Genomic DNA, 14,933 nt, shown 5'->3' with positions numbered 1-14,933 from the left:
TCATCAATAATCTCATTATATATGCATAAGTCATTATAACATGATAATCTTCCAATGACTTCTAAATCAGTACCTTGCTTTTGAGCTGATGTCTATGTCCTTCTCATTCTTATTTTCAAGACTAAAGAGTCCCCAGGTATCCAGATCAAACCTCTGGAAGGGCTTATTATGACCCAGCTCATGGATGGCTATTAAGGAGGGGGCAAGAATACTTCCTTCCTTGGTCAGAATCTAAGCCTTCTCTACAAAACCAGATAAAGATTCCTATGTCCAGAGTCAAGCTCTTTAGCCTCTGGCCCGAGCTGACTTTTAGGAACTCTGTTGCTGCTTGTACATGAAGATGATGCACATGTGACTGGATACTTATTAAAGTCAGCCTTGTACACACACTCTGCTTTGCTTCTGTATACAGAGCAGAGAATTTGCGGCATTACAGGAGGCTTGGGTCCCTTCCAGTTTTGAGGCTTCTTGTCTGATGAAACATGTAAAATGCCAAAACAGTTGCAAAACTCATCTAGCAATCCTCTTACAAATCTTTTCCAGTTCTTGTCAAGAAAGAATTATGTATATACAAATGAAAACAATCCCAAGAATCTAATTTCCCTTCTCCCCAGACACAGTATGTTCATTGTCGTTGAGTGCATTTCACCAGCAGGACTTATTCTCAAGTCTTTGAGTCCTTTCTGGGATCCTGATACGAGGACAGCTTGACTCTGAGCTTCCTCAGTCAGCAGCAGGCTTGGTATATTGGGTGGTCTCATGTGGTATTGATGTCAAACAGTAAATAGGTCTTTTTTTTTTTCTTCAAGAAAAACAGCTTGGCTGTCTTCATCTCCCCACAATGGATTACATGTATAATTTGAATCACTAGTTGATACCAGATAGGAGAGAATGGAAGTCAGCTTTTGTTCTCTTTAAAAAATCTGTATAATTAGGATTTCAACAGCAACAACAAAATCCAGGCCTTCACAGACAAGAAACTTTAAAATGAAATAATAACTTAAACAAGTCTACTGCACTTCATTCGTCTAACCATGAAGTTGATGTCTTCCCAAATCTCATGCTTGGCTTTTCTTGAAGTGTGATCTCTATACCATCCATCCACATTGGGAATAGCCGGCATGTCCCTTAAATCGGCATAATCTTTGCCCCTTCAAACCCAATTTATGGTGTTGGGAACCCAGAATGTGGATTTAATATGAGTTTCCTTGGCAATTCTTAGGTGCCTTAACCTCTGAGAACTGTGTTTAGGATAGAATACTTAAGCAGTTCTTTCTAAAGTGGTTTCCTGAGTAAATCACGCTTTCAAATATCATTATGTAGTTGCTAAGGGGAGATGTTTCATAAAATATATAAAATAAATTTCCTATTGGAAATTTTCTCCTGAGAAGCATTTTTCCTACCTGGGAGTTTTTCAAGAACCCTGAGAACTATATTAATTATGGCACAAGATTAGAACATGTAATCTTTAACTTACCATCGTTCTCCTATCAATAGTGGAAACACAATTAGAATTGGAATTTCAGTAGTTTAAAATGAATAAAATTTTCCCCAATGGGAAAATATGAAAATAAAATTTTTTGTCCACTGTAAATTTGCAATATTGAACATTAAAGAAAGTACTGTCTTTAATTTCTTTAAGAATCTTATTTTTAACCCTTTTAGTAATAATCCCAAATAAAATTTAATGCCACTAATTTATATAATAATAAAATGTGACCATAAGTATAAAGATAAAGGAAATATGCTTCCTGTTCATAGAATTAGACAAGAAAGGAAATAATTAGGAGGGCAAGCATTTTCTAACACAAATTTCCATTTTAGAACTTTTGTGACCATGAGGCCTCACCTGTATAAGAATGATGTACTCAGAGCAACTCTGTGCTTGATTTACTACCATATTCTTCTGCAAGCACCTTTCATTATTTTCTTTAAATAAACCTCTGGAGGTTACTCTGGATGAATATCTATCTGCATCAAGTGTGATGTTATACATAATAGCTGTGATAAAAATCATAAAGAAATGTTATTACAAATAAACTTCTAAGGAAAAAAAAGTCTTGCATTGTTTTTTCATATTACACAAAGTCTCTGTAAGTTCCATAAAATAAAGAAATAGTCTTTACACTGGTAGATTATGAACTAAGGGTAGCACAATATGATTTTTTAATTCTAGCTCTGATAACTGACTTTGGATACAAAGAAATGTTATTCAGACAAATGTGGCTGGGAGCTGTGGAAAGAACATTGGACTTGCCACTGGGAAATCTACAGATAAACCTGGTCCAATTGCTCACTGCCTCCTGCCTCGGCTTCCTTCTCCATAACATGGAGACAGGGAAAACAAAGGGATAGTTATTGAATGCCTACAGTTAAACACATTCTCATGTTACCTTATACAAGCTTTACAATAAATCTGGGAAGTGGATATTGTTATTTTAGTTTTGAGATAATGATATAGAATCAGTGAGATAAAAGAATTCACTTATGTTTACACAGCTAAGACTTGGTAAGAAATAACACTTGGGTATTTTTGAAATAAATTCTATGTTCTATCTGTTTCTCTGCCATTTTAAGGGACAAATGTCCCCTTAAGGACTAACTAAGGTCCTCTGGAAGAATGCGTACAGTGCCAGGATGTTCTACAATCTTTCATGGGGAAAAGACATGCCACACTGCCACAATCAGGTTCAAGTCAGACTTGGTTTGAATTCTAATTCCATAGTCTCTGTGCTCTGTCACTTTGGGCAACTTAATCTCTTTGAACCTCTGCTTCTTCAGCTATCAAATAAAGATAATCATATCATCTCAGTGAATTAAAAATGGAAAAAAAAACACTGTGTAAGAAAATTGATGATGGTACCAAGTGTCTAAACTATCAGAACTATTACTTTCAATTAAAGTCCACTGTTGGAAATTTAGAGTGAGTATCTCGTGCTATTCATAGTAGCAACTATTTTATTTGGGTTTATTCTATCAGATTTTATTTCTTTCAGTATTTTATGCATTATTGTCAATAGATAGTTTAAAAGACACATAAAGATTTAATGCTTTGAATATACTCCCTAAGGCATTAAATCTTTATGTGTCTTTTAAAGTTATCTATTGACAATACTGAACAATTTTTTCTTGCTCTAATTACTTAATGAGACCAAAAATATGGCTAAAATACACACAAACACACACACACAAATTAACTAAAAATAAGCAGTGAAAATTAAAAACAGAATTGTGGGTGGCTGGGGTTGTGGCTCAGTGGTGGAGCACTTGCCTAGCACATGTGAGGCACTGGATTCAATCTTCAGCTCCAAAATAAATAAATAAATAAATAAATAAAGGTATTGTGTCAATCTACAACAAAAAAATTTATATTAAAAAAAAGAATGGTGGGGAGATCACTGTAGTTAGGTTAAAGTTTGTACATGTTATAATACTTTTCATTTTTTAAAGCAAATGGGTGAAACTGATATACAGTCTCATACTGGAACATGTGCCCAATGTAATAAATAATATAAACCATATGCTTTATAATTCACTTTCCACAATTAAGAGGATGGGATTCTTGCCTTATACACTATTATTGACAAGCAATTAAGTGAGAGACGATGACGACTGGCTTATCAGTGTGAACCTGGGGAATCAAGGTGAAAGATTCAAAGGAAATGGTGAATGACAGCATGAAAGCCAGGGACCCTCAGCAGCCAATCAATGGCCCAGGAAATTCTCTGACAGTGGAATTTCTGATGTGAGGCAATAGAAAAGATGAAATATGGTCAAAATGTGGAAGATGCTTGAGGCACATTTTTGCTTTAGGCAGGAAAGATGAGCAGCCAGGTATTCCTGCTAACTAACGTGTCTTCCAATTTAATGGTTTAGGCAGACTAGTAACAATGTTCACAGAGTAGTGATCTGTGATATAATTATCATGGCTACTCAGATGGACGTGTGCTCCAAGGCAGGGCTGTGAGCTATGCAGCTCAAAGTCGGGTCAATGTTTGAACACCTGAAAAGAAAACTTCCAGATGGATATGAAGTCTTGCATTGTTTTGTCATATTACACAAAGTCTAAGTTCCAGAAAATAAAGAAGTAGTCTTTACACTGGTAGATTATGAACTAAGGGTAGTGAAAGTTGTGCCACATATGAATCTAATGTTGGCTTTGTATTCTGGCCTTATTTATTTCTTGGTTTATATTATGGCAAACAACCTGACTGATTATTTTCAGGCTTTAAGTTAGTTTATTTGTTGTCCACTTAATTAAATATCTGTAGGAACTACAGGTTCTGAAGTGTAGAGCCAGAATCTGATGGAAGGGGGTTTAGAACCCATGAAATAGCAGGGTGGTTTTAAGTGTTAAATTGCATGCTGTCTACAGAAGGTGCTGAGATAAAAGATGGAGGTGAGATGGAGTGGTTAGAAAAGGCGTCAAAGAGGATCCTGGACCTTAGCCAGGACTAGAAAGATGATGGCCAGCTGAGGGGACAGAGGATGACAACTCCTGTTGACACTTGCCTATGGTGCTTTTCCCATTTTCTGCCATTTGGTGAAACACACGCAGACCTTGACTTGCTTCTCTGGATTGTTTAGAAAACTTAAAACAATAGGCACAGATTCCATGCTTCCTTTCATTATTCAGTGCTTATTAATTATTCAAGAATAGGAACAGCATTCCATGTTTCACTGCATGTATTGTATCTAGAACAGGGCATAGCCAACAAGTGGCACCCTCATTTAAAACTACCAGTCCAGTGAAATCTGTGTGTGCCTGCAGATTTAAGTAAGAGAATTGTGGGTAAGAGAAACTCAAAGGACAGAGTTGAGAGAACCCATAATTATGCCATGAGATTACAACATTCAGCAGCAGAATGTCACCTTCCAGAGATGAGGAAGGAAGAGCTAAACAAACATTCTATGCCTAATGAACCATTCTTAAGTACTTCAAATGGGTGGCAATTTAAGTGTCTGCAAGTAAAGATGCTTCTTTCTTTTTGCCTACAAACCAAAGCATAGCTTACAGACTAAAACCATAAATAAACCTATCTCTGTACAGGTAATTTCAGGTCTACTCACCCACTTGATTGTTTTGCCTAGTAGGTCTAAACTTTGCACTGAAGCAGAGTTTGAGGATTATCTGAGCATTCTTGTTGAACAAAGTGATTTTTTCTGGTGTGAATGTAGCTTTCACAGCCACATCAGCAATACTCTGTGACCTGAAAGATACAAATGGAAACAGATAGACATTATTACCAAGCATACATATCATAAGCTTTACACAGAGAACCCAGTACCAGCATCATTTATATTTTTCTACCTTGCATCTGAATACTTCTGCAATATTTTCCATTTGAAAGCTCTAAGGTGGTATGCTGGGACAATGATTTTTTGATTGTGACTACATCATCAGCACAACACACATACATTTGTTTTTAAATTCAATGAACAGCTGCATGAGCACAGGATAAAAGTCTGCAACCTCTTTGCAAGTGAAGAGCCAAGTCATGGTTTTGGTTTTCATCAGCTAGAAGTAGTGACATTCACCCTTCTCACAATGGTAGGGGAGAAAGAAGGTGAGCAGGTAGAGATGGCAGGGCTGAGGAATGTGGTCATGGCTTCTTCCGTACTGCCTCAGAGTTTAGCAGCAATTCTTTGAAATGTGGCATATGGCCATGAGGGTAGCAACTAGCTAAGTGCCAAAAAAAAGGCTATAGAGTCACCTCAAGCAGATCGCTGTAACCTTCTGACCTGGATAAAGACTTTCTGATATCTTGCTCTGATCTAATTTGCTCCTTACAACACTCCTATGAAATAGGTAGGACAAATATTATTTTCATTTTAGCAAAGGAAATGTCTGAGACACAAGACATTTGAGGACTTACCAGTTTACTTGATACAAGTTAGTTAGTGAGAAGTTGGAACCCACAGTCTCCTAATTCCCCTACAGTGGAATTTACACTTGATCACAGTGACCTGTGGTGTTTACCCTCAATTATTTACAAAGTAATTTCACTGTTTTTTTTTAAAGTATCACAAGAAGACATATAAAACATTTCCTTTTAATATCAGGTACCACCTGAAAGACTCCAGTTAATGGAAACATAATTTCAATAGTTAATGTCTATCAGGCCTCCTAATGAATAGTCATAAAACATCTAATTAAAAAAAGGCAACTTATCCTCAAGTTTATAAGATCTGAAATGCTTAAGTGGATGTTTTCTTTAAGGCAATCTTTAAGAGAAAACAAGTATTTATTTCAATAGAGATGTCACTGATTTACATATTTTGTAAGTTTATTTAAAAAAATATTCTTAGGAGTTAAACAGAAAAAACAGTCCTGAAAACTTACAGAATGTGACCACAAAATGATCTTAACCTAGCTTGACTCTTATCTCCATATATTCATTGACTACATGTATCTTGATGTTTTTGAAGAATCAAAATTGTATTCAATAAGGAAAAGGAAAAGTTTGACTATCACTAAATATATTTTAAAAAGTGTCATAGTATAGTGAATATATAGCCTACCAAGTATAAATTATAAAGCCTACCAGGATGTGTAGGGGGTGATGTTCACTGAGAGATTTCTTATTAAACCACTTAAAACTCAGCCATATAATTATATCACACCTTGCATTTACTCTTGGCATGCTACTTATAAACAACCTTAACAAATTTTATTTTGGAAATATATTTTCTTGTCTTTCTGTCTCAAATATTATCCTTGTGTTTTATTTCTACCACATAACAATTTCATTCTACAATAAAAGCAATGCACTTATTCATTAAAGAACAACTGAGTTTTACAAAAAGTATCATTAAACTTTAAAACATCAATGATTAATGTTTTTGTGTCCTTGATATTCATTCAAAGCACATTTTTTTAAAGAGATGAATGAATGGGGACTCTTTTTTTTTAAAGAGAGAGAGAGAATTTCAATATTTATTTTTTAGTTTTCGGCGGACACAACCTCTTTGTTTTTATGTGGTGCTGAGGATCGAACCCGGGCCGAAAGCATGCCAGGCGAGCTTGCTACCGCTTGAGCCACATCCCCAGCCCAAATGGGAACTCTTGAATAATCAATCTCTTTATAATTCCAATCCCTCACAAGTCCATGCACTTATTTTTGACCTTGAATCACAAGGCCTTTGAATGTGATTCTTGTTCCCCCTCATCTTCAACTCCTATGGATGTCAATGAGAGGCTTCCTCTGTATGACTAACAATTTTAAAATACACCTTTTAATCACACATGAGAAGTTTTTCTTTATTTGTGTGTTCTGAACATTCAGTATTTTCAATGTGTTCATGAGGGTTCCCTGCTATAAGCTGAGATAAGTCCATTAACAGAAAGGTAAAATATAGTCCTCTTCTGTGCAAATTCCCCAGAATCTTATATAATGCACATGGCGTTTCTCCATTCCAGCACAGCAGCTCATGTTCAGTGAGCTAGTTTGCATCTGGCACTTACTGACTCACCAGAGTTGAACCACTTGTCCAAAAGCACCGATGGACACATCAGTGATGGAATCCCCATTTAAGTCTCCATAGCCATCCAAGGATCTCCCAAAGAACTGGAGATGGCTCCTAAAGGCTCCATCAGATCCCAAGATTTTCTGTAAAAGCAAGTTTGATATGAAATGACACTGCACAACCGTGGGGCCGGACAAATGGCAGCCTCTGTCCTCGAATGCCCCATGTTGTCATTTTCCAGGTTATCTTTATTCTCCAAAAAATTCTGCTGTTTTTTCAATCACTTCTTATTTGCCTGTGCACCACTTTTGCACCCACATTTCCATTAATAAAACAGCATGCACCTACGATATAAAATCACAAACCAACACAAAATAGTGAAAAGTTCAGTGGATGGAGAATAAATTGATGCAAGTTCAGGTCCAGATTCCTATCCCAGCTTGCCTTGTTCAGGTCTTACACAAAAATTGCCTGCGTAAGGATGTTGCTTAGTTATCCTTTATCCAACTGGTATTTCTCACTTGAAATTGTATTCCCTAATTCAGTTTTCTTTTCTTTTTTAAATTCTGTGGCATTTATTACTATCAGAAATCCTTCATCTTATTTATCTGTTTTCCAATTGTCTCCTCTATTAGAATACAAAATCCACGGAGAGCAGAATTTGACATGATGACAATCGCATATAAGTACATCATCATGTAGCTCATGGCTTACCTGGGAATACTTTGTGCGAATGGTGTCCTCATGACCATTGTAAATGTACACAGCTCCAGAATTCTGATTTTCTAAAGGTGAACCGATGATCACATCATTAAAGCCATCCATGTTGATGTCTGACAAAGCTGCAATTGCGGAACCAAACCTAGCGTTTTCAAAGCCCTTGGGGCCTTCTAGAAATTGGTGTTGATTCAAAATGCCCTTGCAAAGAGAATAAAGGATGATTAAAGCAAATCTCACAACATGTGTAATTAAAATTCACAGCAGCTGATGTCCAAAACAAAATGTTACTTATAAGTAATATCTTGAATTAGAATTCAAAATTTTCTATTTATGATGACAATGATAAATAAAAACTTTAATAAGTAAAATCACTGCATATTGGCTCATAAACTGAGATTAAAAGAGGTATTTCTCTTTAGCTGAACAACCTAAAAAAAGTATTCATTCCTTTTTCTCCTTTTCCTCTCATATTAAGATCTTCACCTGTTTCCAAATTTTTAATTTAAAACATTCTGATGAAAAATCTAATGTCTGGGATGAAATTAAGGTAGATGCAAAACAAAATAAAATATGATGATTTAGGTTATACTTAAAAGTCACAAAACAGTGGCATAATTATAATGGGATAGGAAGTGGAAAGTGAAATAGTTAATATTCCATTGTAAGAAACACTAAGTAATTCTGCCCAGTGGAAAAGACATTTCCTTGTAAAAGACACAGTTTTTCCTTAAGATTTTGTAATCAACTAAGGAAATATTTCATGACTTCACAAGAAAGTCATGCTCCTCAACCATGAAACTGGGTCAGTGTTGTTTTTTCTTCTATTGTAATCTCACGGAAATGAATTTGCTACTGAGTTTGATAACATATTAAGAGATTTTTACATCTTCAACAATTAATGAAATAGTTCAGAATATTTGAAAAGCAAGGAACATTTTAAAAATTGTGGATTTATTAAATTTTCAAATAAGTAGATGTGCACTTCCCTTATTGTATGTACAATGATACACTCTGATTATATAGGTATAATCAGAATTATTTACATTGCTTCTATGAAAGGGTTAATTTTTACATTAATCTAAATAAATGAGCTAGGATAAACTATCACAACAACTAAGCATAATCTTGACCATGTTAACTTCAGTTTCTCTTTTTCTCTCCATACTTGTCTAATTTTCCATGCCAAACTGTGCCTTTAATTTTCTTCCTGATTTCACTGAGTCCACTATACCTCTATGCATGCATTTAGAGAGTTCAGTCTGCAATTTGGAAAAATTGTGCTTTTTTATGTCAGATTGAACTAAATTTTATGTGCAAGGATTTGAAAATCTAAGAGTTGGACATACACCTAAATGTTTCACTAAGCAATGGAATTTCCTGACAAACTTATGTAGAAAGCATCTAAGATTCTATGGAGTTTTCTAAAGTGGCTAGTACTATTTCTCTTTACTGCAAGTTGATAACAAAATAGCACTGTTCTGTTATTATTATCTTTTCATAAAAAAATGAATGAAGTGGGCTGGGGATGTAACTCAGTGGTAGTGTGCATGTCTAGCAAGTATGAGGCCCTGGGTTCAATCCCCAGGAGTGAAAAAGATGGAAAGAATCCTTACGTTTGTGGATAGGCAGAATTAGTATTATCAAAATGGCCATATCACCAAAAGCATTACAAAGAGTCAGTGCAATCCTTCAAAATACCAATAATATTCTTCACAGAACTAGAAAAAAACAATTCTAAAATCCATTCAGAAAATAAGAGACCCCAAATAGCAAAGCAATTCTGAATAAGAATGAAGCTTATAGCATTACAATACAGGACTTCAAATTATACTATAGAGGTATAGTAACAAAAACAGTATGGTATTTTGGCACCAAAACAGAGAGGAAGACAAATGTAACAGAATAGAAGACACAGAGAAAAATCCACATAGATAGAGTCTTCTGATATTTGACAAGGTGCCAAAAACACATGCTGGAGAAAATATAGCCTTTTTTTAAAAAAAATACAAATGGTGCTGAGAAAACTGGTAGAAGAATGAATATGTAGAAGAATGAATCTCGATTCCTATCCCTCTCCCTGCACAAAAGCTGACTCAAGGTGGATCAGAGACCTAGGAATTAGAACAGAACTCTGAAACTGCTAGAAGACAATGTAGAGCCAACACTAACTACATCGTGGTGGCACAGGCACCAACTTCCTTAATAAGACTCTTAAAGTGCAAAAAGTAAAACCAAGAATTGATAAATAGGATGGTATCAAATAAAAAAACTTCTGTGCAGCAAAGGAAATAATAAAGAACATATAGAGAGGACCTACAGAATGGGAAAGATCTTTGCCACCTACTTCTCAGACAAGGGATTAATATCCAGAATATATAAAGAACTAAAAAACCCCCACCAAAACCCTAAATAACCCAATTAATAAATGGGCAAGAGAACTAAGAGCCAGTTCTCAAAAGAATAAGCACAAATAGTCAACAAATATATCAATAAAAAGTTCAACACCTCTGGCAATCAGGGAAAGGCAAATAAAAAGTATATTGAGATGTCATCTCACTGTAGTCAGAATGGCAACTATCAAGAATACAAATAAAGATAAATGCTGGGAAGGATGTGGGGAAGATGTACATTCATACATTTTTGGTGGGACTGCAAATTAGTACAATCATTCTGGAAAGCATTATGGAGATGCCTTACAACTATAGAAATGGAACCAGCATATGACCTAATTATTCCACTCCTTGCTATATATACAAAAGATCTAAAATCAGCATACTATAAGGATACAGCCACATCAATGTTTATGATGTTTTCAACTCATAATAGCCAAGTTATTCAACCAACCCAGATGCCCATCAACAGACAAACAGATAAAGGAACTGTGGTATTTATACATGATGTAGTTGTACTTAATCATAAAGAAGAATGAAATGGCATTTGCTTGTAAGTGGACGGAGGTGGAGAACATCATGCTATGTGAAATAAGCCAGACCCAGAAAATAAAGTGTCAAATGTTTTCTTTCATATGTGAAAGTTAGATAAAAATAAGGGCAAAAACAGGGGGTGGGTGGGAACCAGTGGAATTGAGGAAGGGGATTGAATCTGAGGGAGAACGTTTAGGAAAAGGGAGGAATTATGAAATGAAACTGACCAAAGTGAATTTCACCTTTATGTAATCTCTAATGCACTAATTTTAAAAACTACAAATAAATAGAATAAAGACCAGTAGAATAGAGGAAGGGAAAGAGAGGGTGGAGGAGGGGAAGGAAAGGAGAAGTACTGGGAAATGAATTGGAGAAAACTATATCCCATGTTTGTATTATTATGTCAAAATGATGCCAATATTATGTATATCTATAGTGCACTAATAAAAATGCATGAGATACTTGGAAAATGCACTAACATTTGTGTGTATATTTCAAAAATGATTTTAATTTATAATGACTTTATTTTTATCAGAGAAATGTTTCCAAAGACTTCTCATGTAAATTGGCATTAAACTCTAATTATGCCTTTTAACATGATTTTAAGGTCATTACTTAATGGTGACATCCTCAAAATTAATAAAATACAAACCAAACTCGACATGCGAATCAATCATCCAGTAATAACTTTTTTTTTCAAAATGCAGATTAACTTTTACTTGTCAGTACTAAAGCAAATTAAACTGCTTGTTTTAAGTTTACCTTTACAATAGTAAACAGGTAGACTCTTCCTTCCTCTTTCTTGAGGTCATTCATGTACATTGGTGCCCCAACCAAGAGCACATCTGTAATGGTGTCTTTATCCACGTCAACTGAACACAGCACACTACCAAAATAGGAGCCAAGCTGGAGTAATAAAGCATATTAATCTTAGGATTTCTAGGATTCTTATACATTGAATATCACATTGAACTTTAATTAACATTTAAAATGCACAAAAATGGAGCTTTTACAACCTGAAAGATGCTAGAATATAAAGATGGAGAGCAGATTCCTTTCCTTCAGGTTAAATCACCATATAGCTACTTGATTCTTAAACGTCAGGGTGCACAAGAATTGGTAAGGAAGTGTCTTTAAGACTTATTACTAAGCCTTCTGATGAAATGTCTGGAATGTGATCCAAAATTTTTTTTTTTAAATAAGCACCTCTGGTATTTCTAATGATGTTGAACCAAAGGCCACATTTATAAGAGAAATCCTTAGTAACTATGTAAAGGGTGCTGTAGAGAAAGGTAAGAGTAGAAGCAAGAGGAATAAATAATTATACTTCCATAAAAAATATACTGTAATATGGGCAAGTCCCAAAGGTTGAGTGATTGGAGTACCTGGACGTCAGGAAGGCTTAGAAGGATAAAGCATTATTTGAATTGCATCTTAAGGACTTTCCAGGTGAAGAGAAATGGGGAAGCATGAATGACATAAATATCCATGGTTGGTCTGGGACAGCTGAGTAGCTGCCAGATTGACTAGTATAGGAGGGCTGGGTGGAGATACAGTGAAAAAATAGAGGCTGGGAATTTGGATATTCATCCCACTCAGCCATATTCATTGTATGCCTAAGCAAAAACCTCTTTAAGGATTAGAAATTAATAAAAACAGATTGCTTCCATAACATTTTCTTTAAAATATTCAACACCCTTCTTTTAAAAATACTAAAGAGGATGAAAGAGTGTGTGATTATAGCTAGGCTGTGGCCCAGGAAGTCAAGAACTCAGGTCTTCTTACTCTTTTTTGTGGTACTAGGGATTGAACCCAAGGGTGCTTAACCACTGAGCCACATCCCCTGGTATTTTTTTTATATTTTTATTTAGAGACAGGGTCTTGCTGAGTTGCTTAGGGCTTCACTAAATTAATGAGGCTGGGACTCATAATTGGCCTGCCTTAGCCTTGTGAGCTGCCAGGATTACACGCGAGAGCCATCATGCCCAGCAGGTCTTCTTATTCTTAGAAAATCCACAGCAACAGCAAAATCAGAATTACTTCCAGAGAACAGAAGTCTGTGGTTAGTTTCTCTGTCTCAAGGAAGGAAATCACTTTCTGTTGTTTGCTGGGGTTCAGGGATGTACATCTCACATATGGCCAGGACCAGAGGGCAGAACTGAAACAGGAGCCCATAAGCTGGCCTTTGCTCCTGCATGACACCAGGATTCTGCTTAGGGTTCAATAACCAAATGACCACCCACAAACAGAAAATGGAAGAGAGTTGTTTGACCTTTTAGGAACATGAAGGCCAACAGGACACCTCGACAGGCTCAGGTGCCGCTCAGTTTCTATTATAACCTACTGTTCCTGTGTTACCATTTCTCCTCCAGACTCTTGGCTCCTCATGTGGCTTTGTTCACAAAACATAGTGCCTGCCACCATGACTAAACAACAGCCACCTAGCGTTCATGTGGGCAGTCAGAACAATGGACTGGGATATTACTAAACATCACAAGCTTTGAGGCCAGTTAAGATTGAGTTGTGAAAGTAACTTAATACCATTAAAATTGTGTTTTCTTAAAAATCCGGCTAAACTCTCAGTAACCTATCAAAGTGGAGAGCAGATGTTCTAGTATTACTGTGAAAATGTAAGGAATGTACAAAATTAAGATCACAGAGCCAAATGCAGAGGAGGCACTCGATAAATGTTAGCTCTCATTTCTACCTGCCCAATTCCCTATGTACCCAGTTGTCCATAAAATTATTTTCACCTGATAAACAATGATATTTACCTGGTCCCCTCTGTGAGCCTGGATAATTGTGACATTGCCATTCTCATTAACAGTGTACAGAACTATCTGGCCAGTGTAATTTGCTCTAGGAGCACCAGCAACAAAGTGGACATTTTTTTCAGTAGAAATTGCAGCCACAGAATAACCTAGGAGAGAAGGAAACACAGGGTGTCAATGGATATCTCAACCAGATAAGGCTTGCCCAGTTAGTAGAGATAATCAGAGATCCTTTACTTTAGATATGGAGCACAGTTCCCCATGCACCTAGGTATGTCACCAAGGACACATCTTTCTATTTCTAAGATGAACTGCTCTTGCCCTTCCACTTTTCACACTATCCAGCATAGACCCATGGGTCTCTCTCCATCTACAAACCTGGCTCTAGATTCCAGGTTGTCCTCATCGGCAACCTATGAATGTGGCACTCAACAAATATGCCTTGAATGAATGAGCGAATGGAGTTAAAAAGTAATGTCACACAGAGGAAAGGCCACAGGCCACAGGAGTTAGACAGTTCTAGATACAAACTGTGGATTTGACACTTACTAGGTTGTTTAGGATCTCTAAGGATCCTAGAGGTAAAATGGCTCTCATGTGGTTGTTAGAAGGATTTAAATGTTTATATAGATAGAATAGCCATCCCAGGAACTGCCCCATAGTAGGTCCTCTAAATCAGTGGTTGTTTATCATAAGAAAAAAACCAGAAAACTCTAAAACAGTATAAAACTACCACTTAGTGTATTGGCTTTTAGAAACTATTTCTATTTTATTTTATTTATTTAGTTTTGATATTGGGGATTGAACTTGGAGGCATTTAGCCATGGAGCCACATACCCAGCCCTTTTTTGTATTTTATTAGACATAGGGTCTTGCTAAGTTGCTTAGGGCCTCTATAAGTTGCTGAGGCTGGCTTTGAACTGGTGATCCTTCTGCTTCAGCCTCCCAAGCCCCTGTGTGCACCACTGCACCCGACCACTATTTCTATTTTTGAGAGACATGATCATATTCCAGGAATTACAATTGATTAAACAGTCATAGGGATGGGAGT

General features: G+C 36.2%; 1 protein-coding gene across 1 annotated transcript in view; it reads right to left on the bottom strand.

Moving 5' to 3' along the window:
* Itga2 (integrin subunit alpha 2) overlaps positions 1-14,933 on the bottom strand; it is a 100,614-nt gene that overhangs the window by 22,487 nt on the left and 63,194 nt on the right. Inside the window, exons 12-17 of the mRNA XM_046456307.2 lie at positions 13,886-14,031; positions 11,874-12,017; positions 8,182-8,385; positions 7,474-7,610; positions 5,071-5,210; positions 1,850-2,001 (exon numbers count right to left, since the gene is read on the bottom strand). Coding sequence (XP_046312263.1) covers positions 1,850-2,001; positions 5,071-5,210; positions 7,474-7,610; positions 8,182-8,385; positions 11,874-12,017; positions 13,886-14,031 — 923 coding nt within the window. The remainder of the gene's footprint in view (positions 1-1,849; positions 2,002-5,070; positions 5,211-7,473; positions 7,611-8,181; positions 8,386-11,873; positions 12,018-13,885; positions 14,032-14,933) is intronic.

The sequence above is a fragment of the Marmota monax genome, unplaced genomic scaffold, assembly GCF_021218885.2.
Source record: "Marmota monax isolate L192 unplaced genomic scaffold, Marmota_monax_Labrador192_F-V1.1 WCK01_AAM20220418_F8-fsc00037, whole genome shotgun sequence".
Taxonomy (NCBI): Eukaryota; Metazoa; Chordata; class Mammalia; order Rodentia; family Sciuridae; genus Marmota; species Marmota monax.
Note: the sequence above shows the minus strand (reverse complement) of the source record. Positions and strands in the feature narration are given on the sequence as shown.